General features: G+C 47.0%; 2 protein-coding genes across 2 annotated transcripts in view; one reads left to right on the top strand and one right to left on the bottom strand.

Annotated features, from left to right (window-relative positions):
- Positions 1-200: 200 nt before the first annotated feature.
- On the top strand, positions 201-12,811 carry ANKS3 (ankyrin repeat and sterile alpha motif domain containing 3). Its single transcript, XM_075284089.1, has 17 exons — positions 201-260; positions 3,721-3,892; positions 4,082-4,280; positions 4,385-4,506; positions 5,646-5,727; positions 6,080-6,215; positions 6,293-6,433; positions 7,029-7,166; positions 7,246-7,340; positions 7,801-7,944; positions 8,453-8,577; positions 10,225-10,366; positions 10,446-10,618; positions 10,717-10,796; positions 11,189-11,275; positions 11,358-11,448; positions 12,457-12,811. The coding sequence occupies exons 2-16, from the start codon at positions 3,735-3,737 to the stop codon at positions 11,438-11,440; spliced, it is 1,905 nt and encodes a 634-aa protein (XP_075140190.1). The 5' UTR covers positions 201-260; positions 3,721-3,734; the 3' UTR covers positions 11,441-11,448; positions 12,457-12,811.
- Positions 12,812-12,883: 72 nt separating this feature from the next.
- The window catches only part of LOC142216337 (glucagon receptor-like), a 32,083-nt gene continuing 23,177 nt past the window's right edge, over positions 12,884-21,789 (bottom strand). Inside the window, exons 4-14 of the mRNA XM_075284097.1 lie at positions 20,736-20,843; positions 20,057-20,178; positions 19,633-19,739; positions 18,831-18,987; positions 17,776-17,935; positions 17,599-17,659; positions 17,315-17,384; positions 16,782-16,870; positions 14,907-15,045; positions 13,678-13,719; positions 12,884-13,208 (exon numbers count right to left, since the gene is read on the bottom strand). Of these exons, the coding sequence (XP_075140198.1) occupies positions 13,137-13,208; positions 13,678-13,719; positions 14,907-15,045; positions 16,782-16,870; positions 17,315-17,384; positions 17,599-17,659; positions 17,776-17,935; positions 18,831-18,987; positions 19,633-19,739; positions 20,057-20,178; positions 20,736-20,843 (1,127 nt within the window). The 3' untranslated portion in view covers positions 12,884-13,136. The remainder of the gene's footprint in view (positions 13,209-13,677; positions 13,720-14,906; positions 15,046-16,781; positions 16,871-17,314; positions 17,385-17,598; positions 17,660-17,775; positions 17,936-18,830; positions 18,988-19,632; positions 19,740-20,056; positions 20,179-20,735; positions 20,844-21,789) is intronic.

Raw genomic sequence — 21,789 nt, 5'->3', positions numbered from 1 at the left:
CAGAGAGGACGTTGTTTGGTGCCTTCTAATTGGTTAATTTACCAGGCGCCCTTCATATATCCGCTCATCGGATTGGTCAAGTCCCTCCTCAGTCAGCAGATAGGCGGGGCCAGCTGCAAAGGACGATGGGAGATGTAGTTCGTGGAAAGTTGCAAGTTAGAAGTTTCTGATGGGAAGAAAACTACAGAGTCCAGAGTACTGAGCGGGAAGGGGGTAAAGCAGCTGGGAGGCTAAAGTCTGTACTGCGAGAGAGAAGAAAGGTATCTATATACCGAGAGATGTATACTGTGTATAAGGGGGAGAGGTCTGTGTCCTGATGTCTGTGTATAAGGGGGAGAGGGCTGTGTCCTGATGTCTGTGTATTAGGAGGAGAGGGCTGTGTCCTGATGGCTGTGTATTAGGAGGAGAGGTCTGTGTCCTGATGGCTGTGTATTAGGAGGAGAGGTCTGTGTCCTGATGGCTGTGTATTAGGAGGAGAGGTCTGTGTCCTGATGGCTGTGTATTAGAGGAGAGGTCTGTGTCCTGATGGCTGTGTATTAGAGGAGAGGTCTGTGTCCTGATGGCTGTGTATTAGAGGAGAGGTCTGTGTCCTGATGGCTGTGTATTAGGAGGAGAGGTCTGTGTCCTGATGGCCGTGTATTAGGAGGAGAGGTCTGTGTCCTGATGGCTGTGTATTAGAGGAGAGGTCTGTGTCCTGATGGCTGTGTATTAGGAGGAGAGGTCTGTGTCCTGATGGCTGTGTATTAGGAGGAGAGGTCGGTGTCCTGATGGCTGTGTATTAGGAGGAGAGGTCTGTGTCCTGATGTCTGTGTATTAGGAGAGGTCTGTGTCCTGATGGCTGTGTATTAGGAGGAGAGGTCTGTGTCCTGATGGCTGTGTATTAGGAGGAGAGGTCTGTGTCCTGATGGCTGTGTATTAGGAGGAGAGGTCGGTGTCCTGATGGCTGTGTATTAGGAGGAGAGGTCGGTGTCCTGATGGCTGTGTATTAGGAGGAGAGGTCTGTGTCCTGATGGCTGTGTATTAGGAGGAGAGGTCTGTGTCCTGATGGCTGTGTATTAGGAGGAGAGGTCGGTGTCCTGATGGCTGTGTATTAGGAGGAGAGGTCTGTGTCCTGATGTCTGTGTATTAGGAGGAGAGGTCTGTGTCCTGATGGCTGTGTATTAGGAGGAGAGGTCTGTGTCCTGATGGCTGTGTATTAGGAGGAGGAGAGGTCGGTGTCCTGATGGCTGTGTATTAGGAGGAGAGGTCTGTGTCCTGATGTCTGTGTATTAGGAGAGGTCTGTGTCCTGATGTCTGTGTATTAGGAGGAGAGGTCTGTGTCCTGATGGCTGTGTATTAGAGGAGAGGTCTGTGTCCTGATGGCTGTGTATTAGAGGAGAGGTCTGTGTCCTGATGTCTGTGTTTTAGAGGAGAGGTCTGTGTCCTGATGGCTGTGTATTAGGAGGAGAGGTCTGTGTCGTGATGGCTGTGTATTAGAGGAGAGGTCTGTGTCCTGATGACTGTGTATTAGGAGGAGAGGTCTGTGTCCTGATGGCTGTGTATTAGGAGGAGAGGTCTGTGTCCTGATGTCTGTGTATAAGGGGGAGAGGTCTGTGTATAAGGAGGAGAGGTCTGTGTCCTGATGGCTGTGTATTAGGAGGAGAGGTCTGTGTCCTGATGGCTGTGTATTAGAGGAGAGGTCTGTGTCCTGATGGCTGTGTATTAGAGGAGAGGTCTGTGTCCTGATGGCTGTGTATTAGGAGGAGAGGTCTGTGTCCTGATGTCTGTGTATTAGAGGAGAGGTCTGTGTCCTGATGGCTGTGTATTAGGAGGAGAGGTCTGTGTCCTGATGGCTGTGTATTAGAGGAGAAGTCTGTGTCCTGATGGCTGTGTATTAGGGCTAGTTCACACGTGAACTGCCCGCGCGGGTTTTGACACAGAGAGAGACGCGGCGAGCCGCGTCTCTCTCGTCAAAACCCGCCCGCCGCGACCATCGCTGTCGCGGCTTAACCCTCTGCTGTCGGCTCAAATGAATGAGCCGACATAGGAGGGAGCTGCCGGGGGCGGAAGCCGCGCGGCTGAACCTGCGCGGCTTCCGCCTGAAGAAAGGACATGTCCTTTCTTTTCTCCGCTAGCAGCAGCTCGCCGCTAGCGGAGAACAGAAGCCCGGCGGTCTCCATAGACCACCATTATAAGGGGAGGTTTTGGACGCGAAATCCGCTGTCAAAAACCTCCCCTTATACTCACGTGTGAACTAGCCCTTAGGAGGAGAGGTCTGTGTCCTGATATCTGTGTATTAGAGGAGAGGTCTGTGTCCTGATGGCTGTGTATTAGGAGGAGAGGTCTGTGTCCTGATGTCTGTGTATTAGAGGAGAGGTCTGTGTCCTGATGGCTGTGTATTAGGAGGAGAGGTCTGTGTCCTGATGGCTGTGTATTAGAGGAGAGGTCTGTGTCCTGATGTCTGTTTATTAGGAGGAGAGGTCTGTGTCCTGATGGCTGTGTATTAGGAGGAGAGGTCTGTGTCCTGATGGCTGTGTATTAGGAGGAGAGGTCTGTGTCCTGATGGCTGTGTATTAGGAGGAGAGGTCTGTGTCCTGATGTCTGTGTATTAGGAGGAGAGGTCTGTGTCCTGATGTCTGTGTATTAGGAGGAGAGGTCTGTGTCCTGATGGCTGTGTATTAGAGGAGAGGTCTGTGTCCTGATGGCTGTGTATTAGGAGGAGAGGTCTGTGTCCTGATGGCTGTGTATTAGGAGGAGAGGTCTGTGTCCTGATGGCTGTGTATTAGGAGGAGAGGTCTGTGTCCTGATGGCTGTGTATTAGGAGGAGAGGTCTGTGTCCTGATGGCTGTGTATTAGAGGAGAGGTCTGTGTCCTGATGGCTGTGTATTAGAGGAGAGGTCTGTGTCCTGATGGCTGTGTATTAGGAGGAGAGGTCTGTGTCCTGATGGCTGTGTATTAGGAGGAGAGGTTGATTTGTGATGTCCTGTACATATAAGTGAGTTGTTGGTGTCCTTGTATCACTACTAGGGGTGACTATTCTATGTGATGACTCCTCATATCATCACAAGTAGGGGGCAGTGTGGATTGACGTTCTCACCACAAGGCCTCCATACTCCATCTTCACCACCCTCAGACTCCAAACAGAACCTGGATTTGTTGCTTTGTCTGTCACAGTCCAGGTTCTTTGTTCGTGACTCCCGCTGTCAATGGCAGGACACATAATGAGACCTGGGACAGTAAATGCTAAGTACCTGGCAGAGATGGGCGTCTTGTGAAGTCTCTACCTGTGACTGGATGGAGGTCAATGAAACTATGGGAGCTGTTCATGCTTGTCGGTGGATCCTGCTGGTCTGCCTGTACCTTCCAGAGCCTGTTTGTTCACCATATACATGTGCCCTTGTGTAACTGCTGCACCCAACCCCTCCTAGTTGGCAGAAAGTTTATTAGAATGGCTGTCCTACTTCTGTGTTCTAGAAATGCTTCTGACTGGTAGTCAATGATCTCACACCAAAAGCAACACTACCCAAAAGTAGTCTCTCTGTGATCCTTTCTATAGGGCAGCAGGGAAAGCACTTGTACGCCCTCTTGTGGCCAGACCACACCTGTAATCCTTTAATATCTGTCTGAGACATAACTGCAGGCCGTGTTATTCAGCAATCCACCTGGGTGCAGTATTTTTTTGTCAGTGAGTGTACTTGGCTCTGATTGGTGTAATCTAACGCCTTGGTTTTGGTTTTTCAGGACTTATTGGCGACATGGCCGAACTCAGCGACGAATCCAGCGAGACAGAAATGCTTGGCCACAGCCTGACCATGTGGTATGGTGAACCATTGGATGGGCAGGAGCTGTCATTGGACCTCCACACAGCAGCCTCTATTGGCCAGTATGAGGTAGTGCAGTCCTGTGTGCGCAGGTAAGAATACAAGCCTATGATGGTGTTTAGTAACCTGCTTTGTCGTCATTTTGATTGCCGATGTTCTGACGTTTGGGCCCACCACATATTTGTGTGATGGAAATGCCCTTTAACCTTGTCTGTGAATGTTTTGCACCAGTCCGTTCTGTTACTGCACTTGCTAATGCTGCATGTTATGTCTTTGCACAGGAAAGATGTGTACCTGAACCAGCGGAACCGGGGTGGATGGACACCACTTATGTATGCCTGCTACATTGGTCATGATGCTGTGGTCAGCCTGCTCCTGGAGGCAGGGGTGGACGTGAATTGCAGAGCACCCAGCGGGCAGACTCCTCTAATGCTGGCGGCGAGCTGTGGGAATGAAAGTGTCGCTTATTTCCTGATCCAGGTATGATATGTGAGGCAGTCGTCACCTCCTCCCTGCCCATCGTGATATTGTACAGTAGCAAAAAACAAATACTGAATTTTTCAGTCTTTATTGTATTAATGCAGCAAGAAGCGGACATTGAGGCGACGGATGCCCGTGGCTGGACCGCCCTGTACCACTGCACCAGTGCTGGACATCAGCGTATGCTGCGATTCCTGCTGGAGAATGGAGCCAATGCAGATGCAAAGTAAGACCGCAGGGTTGTATAAGGTCACACTGCGCCATTGTTACCAGTCTGTTTGAAACTTTTTATGCAAAAACAAGGTAATAGTTTCATGAAAACAATGACCACGTCCTGCAGACACAGGAAGACGGCTTATTACCTTGTATCAGTCTCATGTAATGTTCAATGTAGGACATTACTTATCCTGTATTATACTCCAGAGTTGCACTCACTATTCTGCTGGTGCAGTCACTGTGTACATACATTACATTACTTATCCTGTATTATACTCCAGAGCTGCGCTCACTATTCTGCTGGTACAGTCACTGTGTACATACATTACATTACTTATCCTGTATTATACTCCAGAGCTGCGCTCACTATTCTGCTGGTGCAGTCACTGTGTACATACATTACTTATCCTGTATTATACTCCAGAGCTGCGCTCACTATTCTGCTGGTGCAGTCACTGTGTACATACATTACATTACTTATCCTGTATTATACTCCAGAGCTGCGCTCACTATTCTGCCGGTACAGTCACTGTGTACATACATTACATTACTTATCCTGTATTATACTCCAGAGCTGCGCTCACTATTCTGCTGGTGCAGTCACTGTGTACATACATTACATTACTTATCCTGTATTATACTCCAGAGCTGCGCTCACTATTCTGCCGGTACAGTCACTGTGTACATACATTACATTACTTATCCTGTATTATACTCCAGAGCTGCGCTCACTATTCTGCTGGTGCAGTCACTGTGTACATACATTACATTACTTATCCTGTATTATACTCCAGAGCTGCGCTCACTATTCTGCTAGTGCAGTCACGGTGTACATACATTACATTACTTATCCTGTATTATACTCCAGAGCTGCGCTCACTATTCTGCTGGTACAGTCACTGTGTACATACATTACATTACTTATCCTGTATTATACTCCAGAGCTGCGCTCACTATTCTGCTAGTGCAGTCACTGTGTACATACATTACATTTTTTGGTATCTGCTACAGAGTAACTGGTCAGCTGTCAGCAATTATCATATTAAAGGGATAGTCTACCACATAAAACCTCTTTAAGCCTGATATACCAGGTATTGTCTGTAATGCTTGAACTGATCTCTAACTGGACATCTGCTTTCATCCTTGTAGGGAGCCGGTGTACGGTTTCACACCCTTGATGGAGGCCGCAGCGTCGGGACATGAGATCATAGTGCAGCATTTACTAAACCATGTAAGTCTCTACAAACAATCTGTAGTCCTAATTTTCTCCATTATGATGCAAAGCTATTGAATGAGCAGAGACTTGGGCTGGGACACTGTTCTGTTGTAGTGGAGCTTCTCTTCCCCTCTTCAGTTCAGTGACGTCATGTCCGTGCTGCTGATCAGCCCTGTTCAAACGAATGGGGACTAAGCTGCAATACCAAGCACAGCCACCATACTGTGTACAGTGCTGTGCATGGCAAGTAGTGAATAGGCCACAGCAATCCATATTGTGCCACACATTCCCTTTAAGCTGAAGGAGGTTAACCTACCAAACACTTGGAGCTGCCAAAAATAAATCAAGTTCTTCCATTATGTTAAAGGGGGTTAAAATGAACGAGACAGACCACAATGGAGATACAGCCCGCATGTTAGCCGCCAGATACGGCCATTCTAGGATCGTGTCGCTGTTGGACTCTCATCGTGTCAAAGGTTCTCGGACATACAGTAGGGGATCAGGTAAGTTGTGACCCATCTTGAAGGTCCTCAGTTGTTGTGATCTGGGATGAACGTCATTGTATTCTTGGCTTTTTCAGCACGCCATGAAGATCTCAGCTCATCCGATGAGTCCTCCACAGCTCCCCAGCGACCGAGGCACCAACGTAAGGGTAGAGGTCCCAGTATTCATGATGGTCCCCAAGCCCTGGCCAAGATAACAGGTGGTGGGCCCGGCTACGGTGAGTACAGAGAAGCCTTGCTGCCCTCCATGATGGTGTTGTAGCTCTTGGTATTGATATTGTCCTCTGGCTCTAGTATACATCTACATAGAATGGCCATTATATTAGAGACCCCGGCCCGTTCACAACTTGCACTGCCCTGTTTGTACATGAGACACGTTACCCCAGAATGCAGCATAAAATCCACATTGGGAAACTCCAGGGACCTGAGGGGTTATGGACGGGCGGGGGCGGGGGTGGTATCCGGCCATCAGTGCTGGACTAGTCAGGCCGGGATGTCATACACTGCCATCTTGTGGTGGTTTCGGACGCTGCAGTGTGGAGAGTATACAGAGAAGTGATCCTGTGGATGTAAGGATCGGAGGAGGACGTCCAGAATCGTTCTCCATTCCTTATGGCAGTCGCTGTTCCTTGTAATGACACATGACCAGTTCTTGAGCCATTACTGGCAAGGTACACCTTACCACATCTGATACCTGTGTGTGGCTCTGAAGGTGTAAAGGAGATGTAATCCACTACTACATGGGTGTCTCTAATAAAGTGGCCATGTGGTATATGATTATGTCTAGCCTAAGCTGTTCCCTCTATATTTTAGGTGGGCAACTTCCTCCTCAGGGTTACGTTACTTTCAGCGATGTGGATAGTGAGACTGGCGGCTCAGCTGATCTGAGATTTCGTGATGTCACCTCCCCGATCAATGAGCGTGACTTGGAGAGTAATGGCAGCAGTAAAGGTTGGTACCCTATGACCTTATATCCTACCTTACCTGTGGTCAGAGCATGATCTGCAGCAGGATATCTTCTGTATTACAGAGGAGGGGTATACAGATATACAGCGGAGCAGTAGCAGTGAGGGGATCTGTATCAACACGGGTGTCAGCAGCGAGGCCTCCCTGGAGAGCAATGAGGTAGGCATGACCTGTATGGTAAGCCCACGGATACTCCGGATGGTGATGGTGGTATCAGAAGCAATTGGCTCCGGTCCCTGTATAATGGCCGGGAGCCCATAATGCAGCTCAGCGACCATTGACATCAAAGAGAGGTGAGCTGCAGCTTCTATACAGGGCCCACAGCCATGCAGTGTATAGGACAGGCCTCAGAAGTGGATCCAAACAGCTGATCTGCCTGTCTGCCCCCAGCAATCAGATCTTTATGGCCTATCCTATGGATGGGCCATATATAAAACTTCCCACACCGCCCCTTTAAGGACTAATTTGTAATTAATCTGCTTTTTTTCACAAACCGCACCACTCTTATCCATAGGCAATGCCTGGTATTACAGCCTCGGCCTAGTTACAGGCAGCGGTTTCTAATATAAAGCAGACTCTAATCCCCTCCAGCTTCTTAAACCTTCATCTTCTTCTCTAGGACTCCGATCCAGTGTTGAAAACCGCCAGCCGGAAACAAACGAAATCCTATGGCAAAGGGAGACAACGCAACGGTGATGCCTATACTGCCCCCGTACCATTGCACTGCAGGATATCCAACTCTCCACCCTATAGTGGGCCCAAGGTACCCTATATATGCTTTGTACGTGACTATTTATAGGGATTACCTCCCATGTACAGTGACCTGACGAGTGATGGACACTGTCCGAGCCCCCTCCATCTGGGTCCGTTCCCATTGACTGTGACTGAAGCTTTCGAGGGGGTGGTCAGCCTGCAGTCTATGGTTAATGTCCATTGCTCTTATCCTGTGACTTGGAGCAGTGTACATCAATAACAATAGTGTGAATCTACCTTTACTTTGCTCGAAACTTCAGCCACAGTTCAGTTTCTGACCCGGACCTTCTATATCCTGTGTGACCTGCACTTAAAGGGCTATGGACCCCTCCAAAATCCTGATAATGATGTTGCTGGTGTGCTGCATTCATGCTGTGGCCCCAGTCCAGCCCCCAGAGCACCTGCTCCAGCTACTTCCGAGTGTATGAGGTCCAGTGGCAGTTCTGTATACAGCTGACACGACGGCACACGGGGTTGTCTAATCTTATATAACTCCATGATTCTTATTCTTCCATAAGGACCTGGCGGAGCTCCTGGAACAAATCGGCTGCTCCAAGTACTTATCGATATTTCAGGAGCAAGACGTTAATCTGCCAATCTTCCTTACCCTTACCGAAACTGACTTGCGGGAAGTGGGGATCACGTGAGTGAAGGGCAGAGGGTGGCGCGTATTTATAGAGCTAAAACAATAAGATTTGCTGTTACACCTGATCTTCTTACGTCTGATGTTACACTAATAGAAGACCGGCCATGTGTTTAAAGGATCCTTATGGGATCTGGATTGTCACAGACCCTTCCGTCTCGGTGTGTGCCTGCTCCTAGACCGGCCACAGCTGAGGAAGTTGGTTGTCTGAATAGGCTACTTGGCTGCTAGCGGTGGTCCAGTAGGACAGTATTAGGGACTTGTTGCCTCTCGTACCCCCTTCTCATATGCAACCATACAGATTTCCTCATAGGTACATCAGAGACTCCAGTATATTGTTTGGTTTGGAGGTATCCTCATCACAATGGTGCCTTGTAATGCTGACATGCTGACACTCCTCACCCGATGGCGGCTTCTTCCTAACCTACCTTAGACATACATAAATGACATCATCTTCTCTATCCAGGGATCCAGCAGAGAGTATGTTCATGTCCCCAGTGTTTCTGGCCTTGTCTGCATTGCTCACCTGCAGGTCAGATCAGTGGCTGAGCAGTGATGCGCTGTTCAGACGAGACCTCACCGTTGAGCCACTGCCTGGTGATAGCTTTAATGTGTCAGCAGTACACCCCTTTAACCCTTTCACTGCCAAGCACGTAGATCTACGTCCTCCCAGGGTGTCACTTGCCCAGCCGAGGACGTAGCTGCTAGATCCTTACGTCTAATGCCCATATCTCTGGTCTCGTTTGGGCCATGAAGATAATTTTAGATTCATTTTAAAGATGAGAATCTGATCTTTAAAATGATACCAAGTGCTTCACGTTAACCCTTACTGTGCCAAAGTGATTCACTGTTGAAAACGCTATTGGGGATTGAGATCTCATTGAAGATTTCAATTCCCGACAGCGTTTTTAACAGCAATTTGCTAATAATCTGTAAGGGCTGTTATGTAGATCTTGGTATCATTTTAAAGATATTCTCATCTTTAAAATGAATCTAATATTATTTTCATAGGCCAAACGAGTCCTGAGATACAGGACTTTAAAGTGTGTCCCCCCCTCCTGTCTCGGGAAGCATTAGTGAAACAGTAAGGGGGGGAGGAAGAGCAGCTGCAGCGTGCACAGAGACAGAGAAGCATTTTCACTGCCTCTGTATGTGACTCCAGGAGGGGGGAGAAGGGATTCAGTCCCTATTTCCCCCCTCTCCTGTCAATCAGAGAGCATACTGTACTTTTGCTGTCTGATTGTCACATGCAGGTGTAATGTAATTTCCCCCCTGAGCCTTACTAGTGGGGTATTCTTTTGTTCTACCCCCTGAACATAACCAGGAAGTTTATTGGCGCTGTGTCCCAGACATTTAACATTGTCCAGGTCGCAGCGCCAAAAAAAAGATGCACCAAAAACTTACACAACACCTACACAAAATCATGAATAAAGTTTACATTTCACCCAATCCCTGTCCTGTCCATACCTGAGCTTTCTAGAGTAAAAGGGCAGTGAAAGGGTTAAGAGCCTACCAATGCCCTTGGCTGCTAGTGTTGCATCATAGTGTAACCAAGCGACACATTTGCACCTCGGACCATGACTCTTTCACCATAACCCTGTCTATACTTCTAATTCCTCTGTATATTATATGTGATTTATCTTACAGCTTATTTGGCCCAAAACGAAAAATGACCTCTGCCATTGCCCGTTGGCACAGCACCGCCCGCCCCCCAAGCGATGCACTGGAGCAAGCTTACGCCGACCGTCTGGAAGCCGAGATGCAAGAACTAGCCATACAGCTCCATAAGGTATAGTGTGCGGTGTGGTCGGCCATTGCTGTAACTCTTGTAGGATGTGATGGATCTGTATGGCTTTTCTCCTCCACAGAAGTGTGAGGAGACGGAGACTCTGAAGGGACAGGTGAAGCAGGAGAAGGGGCTCAGAGCTGTAGTAGAGGGCTTCCTCATGGAGCAGGAAACAGAATGGGAGGACATGCAATCCCAGTTGGAGGCGGCTAGTAAACTGGCTACTGACGCACAACGGGCAATTGCCCAACTCAGGTATATGCAATACTCCATAGGGCGCTAATGCCAGGTGAGCATAAGTGCCATAATGAACAATTGTATTTCTGAAATTACACCCCTCATTTTTATCCTAGGGACTGCCAGGAAGAGCTATCTCAGCAGCTGAGCAAAGTCAACACTCCAAAGACAAGGACTCCGGTTTGTAGACCTACAGGTACGAGGATGATTCAGACAAAGCAACGTTCCTGTCTGGCTGGGCCAACAATTTGTGGTTGAGTCCAAGGCCTGGGACCACCGATCCTGGGGATGAGGGGGCCGCTATGCTAATGTAATGTGTGTTTCTTGGGGTTGTCGCAGGTTTTGATAATTGGGCCCAGCTCATGTGTTGGGGTAGTGTATTCCTCAGCATAGGGGCCAAAGGGGGGGGAGAAGTGATGTTCCCTTCATGGTTTCATCTTCCAGAGCTGCGACCCAGCCATGACTGTGAATCTGTGTCTGGGTGACCAGGACCTATCAAAGGAAAGCTACAAGCCCCTTCATTCTCAGGACAGGGGGAGGGGCTGGTGTATAATATATCTAACCTGGTGATCTGGCTTGTTGTTTTAGGTCCTCAGGGTAGCAATGTCACCCCACTGAAGTCCTTGAGCATGCTGGAGCTTTCGTCGTCTTTGGAGGAGAGCACATTGGTGTTAGGTAAGACCCCCTGTCAGGATAGAAGACATTATCGCCGTACATCCTACCAGAGTACAGACGTGAATGTTTTCTATCTCTACAGAGAAGACAATGAGAGCGCTGCAAGAGAACCTGGAAAAGATGAGAACTTCAGACAAAGGGAGACACAAATGGCCAGATCCTTGAGGAGCCAGGTAAGACAGAAGACCTGCTGTTTGTTTCCTTAAGTCTTCCAAGCTTATTCTTTTCTTTCATGTTTATTGTGATGGCTGACATCTTGTTTAGAAGGAGGGTGGTTACTACTAAGGTACGCGGTGTAGCAAGATGCAGTGTCAGGATATTTCAGTAGCGGACCTGGAGTTTTATCTTCCTGTGGACTTCTAGATATCATAAAGGGGCGGAACCAAGAATACAAGTTAGTGGTCAATGGTGGCTACCAGGCGGACACAAGGACAGAAGTCCATATGAATGGCGTGGCAGATTGTACAGGGAGGCAGCCATTCCATTCATCTCTATGGAACTGCTTGAGATAACCGTCTGGCACTCCCATAAAGATTAGAGATGAGCGAACACTGTTCGGATCAGCTGTTCCAAACAGCACGCTCCCATAGAAATGAATGGAAGCACCTGGCACGTACACTTTGCTGGCGGCCGGTCGCCTTGCCAGGTGCTTCCATTCATTTCTATGGGAGCGTGCTGTTTGGAACAGCTAATCTGAACAGTGTTCGCTCATCTCTAATAAAGATGAGTAAAGCGACAACGTGCCTGTGCAACCTGCCACTCCTTTAAGAAAGAGGAAATGGTCTTTTGATCTTGATGGCTGGTCCCCCAAGGAACAGTAAGTTATAACCTTGTAAGCCTGGTCCAACCCCTTTAAGGTGAGTGTCTTCTACGGGCAGCACCATTTTGTTAAGGGACCTCTGATTTTTACAGCCGTCCTCTACCCTTAAATTGTGATTGCGACGCAAGATCTCGAGCTGTCTAGGGCTTGAACTTCTAATACCAGACACTATTTCTGTACTGGGTGGTGACGCTTTATTTACATAAAGGCAGTAAGGCAGAAGACCCCTTTAAACTTGGGCCGACATCTTCTGTGATGTTGTGTCCAGAATCCATATCTTCAGACTGTACGCTGTAATCTTTAGGTCTTCCTGCATCTCTGTCTGTCTTTACGATAACGTCTCTGATCTTCCCCATTCTAGGAGATGATTTTTAGCATACCTCAGACGATGGGTGAAACTTTCCACCCCGAAGATGTTTCGATCCTAGATGGCGCTGCCCATAGCAGCCTCCGGTTCTTCTCAGCTCAGGTGGCCACGTGGAAGGGTCACGTTGTGCCCGATCTGGGCTGATGGTGTCGGAGGCAAACTGCAATCTCCGGTGATTTTCTACTGAATCCTTTTTGCAGAAGGTGCGAGGGGGAAGCTGAGACTGATGCGTTCTTATCGAAGAAGCCGCTGCGACTGGTCACGAGCCTTTTTATTATATTGGAGGGGGCGGTACAGGTGGTGATCATGGGTTTTAAAGCAGGTTTAGTCTCCTGTCAGTGATTTTATGTAGGCCGACTGTGCCCGGCGGGCTGAACTTTTTATGTACTTTCAATAAAAATCTGAAAAAAGTTTCGGCCTCCGTTGTCTTTGGCGAGGTGATGTGGATGCTGTGAGGTGCAAGTCATGATCTGATTGGTCACTAGTCACGCGACCATTTTCTTCTATAGTCTTAGAAGCTTCATCTCCTTACCAGCGAGTCGTCTTTAGGGTGGATCTCGCCTGCCCATGAAGTCCACACATCAGCCATTATATCACTTTTCACTTGACGTCGAGTCTGTGTACACCGGGTTCATTTAGGCTCAGAGTAAGTTTGTCATGTTACCAGATTTTGGTCACCGCAGGCACAGCAATGATGAACCGTCCATTTTCCACATCTGCCACTTTTTCTGTATTTCGTACTTTACCTGAAAATGTAAATGAGTTGTTGTTGTGTTTTCCTTCATATTGTACAAGGTTTTGGAGGAGGGTTTGCCTATCCTTGGCATAGGGATGGGGAAGGTCCAACATCTGGCATGGTTGAAGTGGCTGCAGTGTTCAAGTGAGCGCCACAGCCTCCTCAATGAATACCAAGCACAGCATCATCCATTGTATAGTGGCTGTGCTCAGTATTACATCTCAGCCCCATTCACTTGATTGGGACGGAGCTGCTGTTGCGCCATGTAACCGATGAGCATGACTTTATCAGCACATGGAAGAGGAACATTGCAGTGGGTGTGCAGGGGAGATGGCTTATTTGGGGTTTAGCTATTTCGTATATAGACCGTGTTATTGCTAAAGCCCTCGGAGTAGAAGAAATGGGTGCGATATAGCAAGGACTGTAATGAATGCAGATGTAACCTTGGCGTCAGGCACATGGCACAACAACAAACTCACCTCTTTATTAGCAAAGCAGTATAATACCGCCACGAGGAAACCCTGCAAGACACAAGGACATCTGGCGAGTGGAGGATATTGTAGGGGAGAAGATTTAAGATCTCCCTTGTAAATTTGTACAATATTGAAAATTTAGCCTGCTGTGCAAACGTTCAAGGTAGGTTTGGGTGAAAAAATGCTGCAAAGTAAGAATGCGTTCAGAAATAGAAGGGTTAATAGTTGTATTTTTGTCAATAAAAGTGAATGATGAAAAGAGAAATGTAAATCCCGTTGATCCAGGGATTTTATACTGACTGCCAGATTGGAGTCTGGAAGGAATTGGCATGAGCTTCATAAAGGGTTTTTTTTTTTTTGGTTTTTTGGTTGTTTTTTTTTGCCTTCCCCCTGGATCAACATTGTAGGGTTATAGGTTGGACTTGATGGACTAATGTCTTTATCCAACCTCATCTACTATGTAACTGAACTAAGTGCAGATTTTCTATGGCTGTTGCCTGCTCCAATCCGTCTCTCTTCATGTCATCCCAGACAGACTGGACGATGCTGAGATCAGGGCTATATCTGTGGAGGCCGGATCATCCCTTCCAGGACTCCTCCTCCAAAGGGCAAAGGTCACACCAAATATTGATGAAATTTACATTTATTTAAATTTTTTTTGTGAACTATTAACCCTTCCATTTCTGAACGTTACTCTGCAGAATTTCCTCCACATCCCCCTAAAACTTTTGCACTGTATATGATATTTGCATTTGAGGTATTCAACAATAGCTAGTGTGATTTATATTTTACAAAAAAAAAAAATCTGAATTTTTTTTTTTTAGTTTTTATCAATTTGCCTGGTATTTCAATATCTGTGGTGGTAAATAGAAAAGTTCATTGTTCACGTTCGGAGGATGACAATATGGTATACATACAGGTGCTCGAATTGTGACTACATAGTAGTTAGTTATTATAGCGGTGTCTTGTAAGAAGTCGCGCACCTGCGTGGACAAGACCTGGACAGATTCTCATCCTCTGGACGTAAACAGTTAAACGTCTCCAGCAGTCTCATAGACTTCAATAGAGTGTGACAGTCAGGATGGTCCATTGCTGTATTTAAGCTCCTGTGAACAACCTTTGCATGACTGGTTGGGGTCTCCGCTGTTCGCCCTCCACCCACCAATCTTATGCCTAATCCTATGGATTATAGGACAACCCCAAATCCATGTTTTCACACTGTGTGGTCATCTCACCTGGAAGGAGCTGAAGAACAGGTTAAAGAACACCTTGATGTACCGAAGGATCCCTGATGTCTGCTCGTCCGTGGCGAAAATGAACACAACCTCGTGAATCCCGAAGAGTGGGATGAGAGTCAACGTCGCCTTAGCCAATCTGTAAAGGTCAGAATATGGAGTTTGTAGTCTACAGTATGCATCATGTCACACTGAATACAGGAATGTACTATATACTGTAGGCGGGTGATGCCTTACAGGGCTTGTACCAGCACAGGAACGCTTCTGGTTTCTATTAGAAGTGATTGGAGTGTAATACCTGACACATCCATGGGCAGGAGTGGCACTGTTTCTCAGAAAGCATGAATTTCTTTGCCTGGTACCTTCCCTTTAAATTGAACGTACATACAATGTACATATCCCTAAGTGGGAGTCTAGGGGGCGTCAAACAAGGCATAGAGTTGTTGGCAATGAGACTTGGACTAGCGCTACAACTTTAGTAACATCCCAAACCTACTCCAGTCCATCCAAGGATGGAAGTAGCCGACCATGGACCCCATAATGTATTTCGTAGCCCTTTAACTATGCCCCTCAGATTTCTCAGTGCCTATAAATGCAGGCTAAAAATACCTGGAACAAGGCGACTAAACAGCAATAATAATAATAATAATAATAATAATATGGAATGTCGGCCTCCATTAGTGATGAGCGGCGCCATCTGAGCGCTGTCTGCTTTGACAAGGAGCCGTCAGCACTAATTGCACAATTAGTACAAAGGAACGATGTTTAGAGCAGCGAGAAAATGGCACCAATTATCAGGAACACGATAAGACAAAACCGTCAGAATTAATATATCAATTAACTTTGTCTTACAGAAATCGTGCTAATGTGGCGGGGGAGGGGTGCTGCACCTGCAAGGAGCATTCTAGACTATATATAGGGCTATTGTATTATCATATATACTCATTGGCACGACAAAAAACGCACCAAGAGTTCATTGGATTCAGTGGATTGAAGCTGTGGTGTCGTGACCTATGGAGGGGATGACAATATTACTGCCAATGGAGAAGGTTATTGGGGAAAACTATACAATTGGGCAGAGGGTCTAGGACCTTGTTGGGGGCCTCTACCTGGATACAAGATGAGATACGGTTGGACAAGGAGGGATACATGGTACGTTGCGGAGCTATGTCTATCAGTCACTGAATTCTCACCAAGAGGTGCACTACCCAAAAGTAGCCTCTGAGAGCCAATTTATAATACAGCTGGGGAAGCCCTTTTGCGCCCTCTTGTGCCTAACCATGCCCCACCTGTAACCATTTACATATCTGCCAGGAACATAACTGCAATCCATCATTTCTATCTGGGCGGATCATTTTTGGGTGCATGAAAAGTCTCAAATTTTCTCCCCTAGATGAGATTTCAAAAAACCTCATCCACCATGCTGGTACATCATAGCAAGCTAGCTGTTGGCCCAGTGTGAATACAGTCGAAGGGCCCGTTCCCACGATGTAACGCGGTGCTCATTCTGACACGTAAACGCGTGTCAGAGTGAGCTCTTTAAAACAGAATCCCATTGACTTCAATGGACGCCGTCTTACGCGTGCTACACATTGAAATCAATGGTTTAAAAAGCCTCCCATTGATTTCAATGTGTAGCGCGCGTAAGATGTGTTTACGTGTCAGAAGGAGTGCCGCGTTACATCGTGGGAACGGGCCCGAAAGGGGAAACCGCCATTGAGACCATTGGTTCTTTAGAGGGTAAAGCCCCTTTGTCAAAGGCCCATTCAGAGCCAAGGAGATTGTTGTCGCCAAGGTATTCTTCACAAAGGAGGACCCCTTTAAGGTGTTGGTTGGGGGTAGATATAGGACATAATTGGGGTAATCGATTCTCACCTCAGTTTGTAGTCCGCAAAACCTTTCTGGTTGGCTCTCAGCTTAGACAATATCATCTTCAAGATCCTCATGAAGATCACAAGATTGATCTGAGAAGGAGGAAAGAGATGATATAAGGAGCAGGCCACCAAGAGAGCGGGAAAAACAAAAACAAAGGAAATCCCGTGCGACGCCGTCATTGACGAAAAACTGGAAATTCCCATTGGATACTATCAACATAACAGTCCCACCAAACCATGTGGGCCCTCCCACTTTTGGGTAGTGTTTTGCAAGCCACGTCCTCTTATTAGGCCTTAACGTGACCGAACTTGCCAAAGTTTGTCGTGCAATAGCCCTCCATGCTAGGCCTCATCTAGGCCAGTGGGCTCTACTAGTTGCCTAGCAACAAGCCTGGCTCGACAGAGGCGTCCATACTGGGACTTGTTCTTTCTGTATATGGAAGGGCTAGGCCGCGGTCAATATATACTGTATATGCGCCATTTATAGTAGACGATGGACATCTGTATACAGCAGTGGCGTAAATCAGTGCTTACCACAGAGGCCAGCAAGATGGGGACCCGGATAATCCACCAGTAGGCCATATTGTCATTTAGGGCCCAGCATCTGTAAAATAGGAAATGCAAGGAATTAGAATTGAGAATTTAGAGGACTCTATAGAACGTGAAATGACAAAAACAGCGCCACATTTGTCTGCAGGTTGTGTGTGGTATTGCAGCTTAGCCCTGCAACATCAGACACAACCAATAAATTGGTATGCTTTACTAGAAGAAAGCGTCCATGTTTTTCTACTCTTGTACAATCTACAATCTTCACTTACTCTTTGTTTTCCTTCAGATACTTCAGTGTCATCCAAGGAACTACGAATAAAACGGGGGTCCCTGCAACACAGAGAGAAGCCCGTCTTTCTAGGAATGCCCACTACCCATTATATATAGGCATAGGTAGGTGCCCAGAGTATCAAGGTTCATAGTGTCTATTATTATAAGTCATTTACCCCATCCAAGATACAGGTAGAGGGTGTAATTGTTCTTCTCGGAGAAGACGGCGCCGATAAGCAGCTTGTATAGGTAGACCGCCTCCACCACAAACCAGTAGTGATTGGCCAGAATGCAATACTGCATTATAACCTGAGCCGTGCGACATCCAATGGCGGCCTGCATAGGATAAATGAATAACACACACGGCATTATTACACCAGCGGATTATGGATCGGACCTGTATATAATGTTCTTTGGCCCCCATACCCCTGGTGAGCCTGCATAGAAGATTATTGACGCTTCATAGGGTCTGATAATCTTCGCATAAGCTCCAACCAGAACCTAACTCTCCTGAGCAACAAGTCCGAAACAGTGTGCCTCAGGTTTGTCTGACAACCCACCAGGTCCAACAAGCCCACCAACTGATCGGCACGGTCACCCTGAGAATTTTGGTGTTTTGTTTATCCAAATCCATTCAGCCATTCCAAAGATATAAGCCCTTTTTAGTTTTGATGCAAAATAGAGTCTATTAGCCAAGTGGGCGGTAACACTGTGGTTTCTCTGGGTACTGTATGTCATGCAGTGTTACGCCCACTTGTCTCATAGACCCTAATTTGAATCAACACTAGAAGGGCTTATATCTTTGGAATAGCTGAACAGAATTGGATAAACAATGCTCAAGGTGACAGCTCCGATCAGATGATGGATGTCATTCGGGTTTTCTGACCAGGAGACAGATCCTCTTTAAATGGTCAGACATATATATAGAAAATCACCTATAGGTGGCAGTGCAGAGACAGTTTTCTTCCTCCTGGATATTTTACATATAAAGTAATAAGTAAGTCCTGGACTCTTCAAAGCCACCAGAGCGAGATGACTATAGGATGGTCAGATATACTGAACAGGCACACACTGTGGGGTCTATATAATTAATGAACAGTGGGGGGTCCGACCTCCAGGACCCTCATTGATGGTTTAGCCTAAGGATAGACCATTGATATTACAGTCCTGGAGACCCCTGTAACCTACATTACTATATAAAGTTCAGAGGATGGGATGAATATTCTCGCACCTTGTCGCTGATGAGAATCTCCCAGTCTGACACCTCAATGGTCTGCATGCCCCATCTCTTCTCCAGTAAAACGTCCTTCACAATGACCGATAGTCCACGCAGGGCAAAGGAGAAGAACAGGTTGGCATGGATGTAATTCCTGGTGCAGCGCAGCTTCCTGTCATTATATAAGGACTTGGTTAGTAATAAGATGATTTTGGCAAGTCCTTATTGGTGCAACTATGGTCACCGCTCCTCACTAGCTGCAACCACCAGTGTCTGCCATGTGTCTTTGTTGTGTCACTGTCACCACATCAAGCCTCAAGACCATAGGGCTTATGCGTTCCCTGACAGCCTCATAGAGAGCAAGTAATCTGTCCCTGGCCAATCCCGTGTCCCTCGATAATTTAAGACACATTCACCCATTGGAAGGTGCTTGTGTAATAAGGTTCTTAGTGTTCTTATGGTTCACCAGGACCGCCATGTCCTGAGATAGTGACTTGGTGGTTCCCTGCAGTGAAGACAAAATCCTTGTGTGGGGGTTAAAGGGGGGATTAATACTTATCCACAGGATATATTATCAGTATATGATCTTTGAAGGTTCAAGGCCCAGAACCCGCACTGATCCATGACCACCATGAATAGAGGCTGCTATGGGGCACATAGAGGAAGGGTCTTGAATCAGGCGAGCACCATAAGCTGTGTCAGACTCAGGTTCTTTGGGCCAGGACTTGGCAGCAGATATAATGGGCAATATAAAGGTACCCAGGGGAGCCTTGGCAGAATGTGGCCAGGGGTGTGTATAGCCAGAAGAGATATTTACCTACACATGGTAAGAATCAGTAGGGACGACAGGAGGGCCAGCAATGACACCGAATACCCCACAGTGTACAGCGCTCTGAAACTCAGCAGTAAATCCTTCGTCCCCACCTAGAAAAACAGGGACATAATGTCTGACGTATTCGTAATATCACCCTACACCTGAGCATGCAATACTAATACAGGCTGCTCCATGCTTGTAGTGGTCGTGCAAGATATTGTGGCATTGTCCCATCTAATCCATCATATGTCCATGGCCAATACGGTATATTGATCAATATTCATTAAGTATATCTATATACTACTGGTGTAAGAGGAGGGCAGGATCATACATATATACTAGTAATAGAAGAGTAAAGCAGGGTCCTATCTATATACTAGTGGTATAACAGTAAGGCAGGATCATAGCTATATACTACTGGTGTCACCTCTTCTTTCGTCATCTCCATCTCATCGTCACACTGTGATGAGTTCCTCCATGGTTGGGTCCCATTGATCATCACCCAGTATCCGTCCAGTCCACAGCGTCGATAGACTTGTCCATGTTTTACTGCCAAGACACAGAAGTGACAGCATCAATACTGAGCACGATGTGGCTATCTGATAAACCTCATCAAGAGCAATCTTGGTTGTAAATTCTGTGATTTCATTTACATGCCTCAATATCACCACTAGAGGGCACAAGAGAGCCTACCTTCTATTGTAGTTGACAAGGGCTGTAGAACAATATTCACACTAAGTTCCTGTCTGAGGGTCCCTAAGGCCCCTGCATCCTAATATTACCTGCAAATTACTGTCAGTCTACCCTATTACCGCTACCGTTGGGAATTCTCCAATATAAAGCTTCAGTATAATGGTAAGTGCTAAATAAAGACAATCCCCATATATTTCCACCATTCCCCGAGCGCTGATTGAAGATGTTCTTGTCTCGTGCTCAGTGACTATGTCAGCGTGAATGAGCTCCCTGAGAGCTAATACTCCTCATGAGGTCTGCATCATACAGCGCATCATGCTCCAAGACTCTGACTAGTTCCTACAGGATGGAGACAGAATATTCAGATTATTTTCTATTCTGGTTATGTCAATGACATGAAGGAATTCTGATACCTTTCTGGAACCAAGGAAGGTAGTAAGGACAAGTCACGCTGGTGATCGTTCCGGGTGTGCCATCTGGCCAACACGCATACATGTCAAAGGTGCGGTTGCAATGCAGACCTATGATGTAAAGAGTTAAAAATAAGATGTCGTATTATCAATGGGATCCTAAAAATAGGGACGTCAGGTCCCCCATTCTTAGTATGCTCACTGGAATACTTTCTTCCTGGATTGGTGTCACCAGGGCCATTGGATGGACCTGCAGTGATCAACAAATTAGGGCACAGCCTATCAATATGCAATAAATGAATTAAAGGCCTCTGTCACCAGAACCCAGTATATTACTCCAGGTTCTGTGGAACCTAACCTATCTATCTGCGGGGTGATATGCTGGGTCTGGTGACAGTAACCTATCTATCTGCAGGACTGGGGTGATATACTGGTTCTGGTGACACTAACCTATCTATCTGCAGGGCTGGGGTGATATGCTGGTTCTGGTGACACTAACCTATCTATCTGCAGGGCTGGGGTGATATGATGGGTCTGGTGACAGTAACCTATCTATCTGCAGGACTGGGGTGATATGCTGGTTCTGGTGACAGTAACCTATCTATCTGCAGGGCTGGGGTGATATGATGGGTCTGGTGACAGTAACCTATCTATCTGCAGGGCTGGGGTGATATGCTGGGTCTGGTGACAGTAACCTATCTATCTGCAGGGCTGGGGTGATATGCTGGGTCTGGTGACAGTAACCTATCTATCTGCAGGACTGGGGTGATATGCTGGGTCTGGTGACAGTAACCTATCTATCTGCAGGGCTGGGGTGATATGCTGGGTCTGGTGACAGTAACCTATCTATCTGCAGGGCTGGGGTGATATGCTGGGTCTGGTGACAGTAACCTATCTATCTGCAGGGCTGGGGTGATATGCTGGGTCTGGTGACAGTAACCTATCTATCTGCAGGGCTGGGGTGAGATGCTGGTTCTGGTGACAGTAACCTATCTATCTGGAGGGTTGGGGTGATATGCTGGTTCTGGTGACAGTAACCTATCTATCTGCAGGGCTG

Source organism: Leptodactylus fuscus, chromosome 8 (genome assembly GCF_031893055.1).
Source record: "Leptodactylus fuscus isolate aLepFus1 chromosome 8, aLepFus1.hap2, whole genome shotgun sequence".
Classification (NCBI taxonomy): Eukaryota; Metazoa; Chordata; class Amphibia; order Anura; family Leptodactylidae; genus Leptodactylus; species Leptodactylus fuscus.
The sequence above is the reverse complement of the archived record's forward strand: the minus strand, read 5'-3'. Positions and strand labels throughout refer to the sequence as shown.

What these genes read in the sequence shown, in the direction of transcription:
- ANKS3 (XM_075284089.1), top strand. Translation starts at nt 3,735, where the DNA reads ATGGCCGAACTCAGCGACGAATCCAGCGAGACAGAAATGCTTGGCCAC. An exon ending in GTGCAGTCCTGTGTGCGCAG is followed by an intron (nt 3,893 to 4,081) that starts GTAAGAATACAA and finishes GTCTTTGCACAG; the next exon opens with GAAAGATGTGTACCTGAACC. An exon ending in CACCCTATAGTGGGCCCAAG is followed by an intron (nt 7,945 to 8,452) that starts GTACCCTATATA and finishes TTCTTCCATAAG; the next exon opens with GACCTGGCGGAGCTCCTGGA.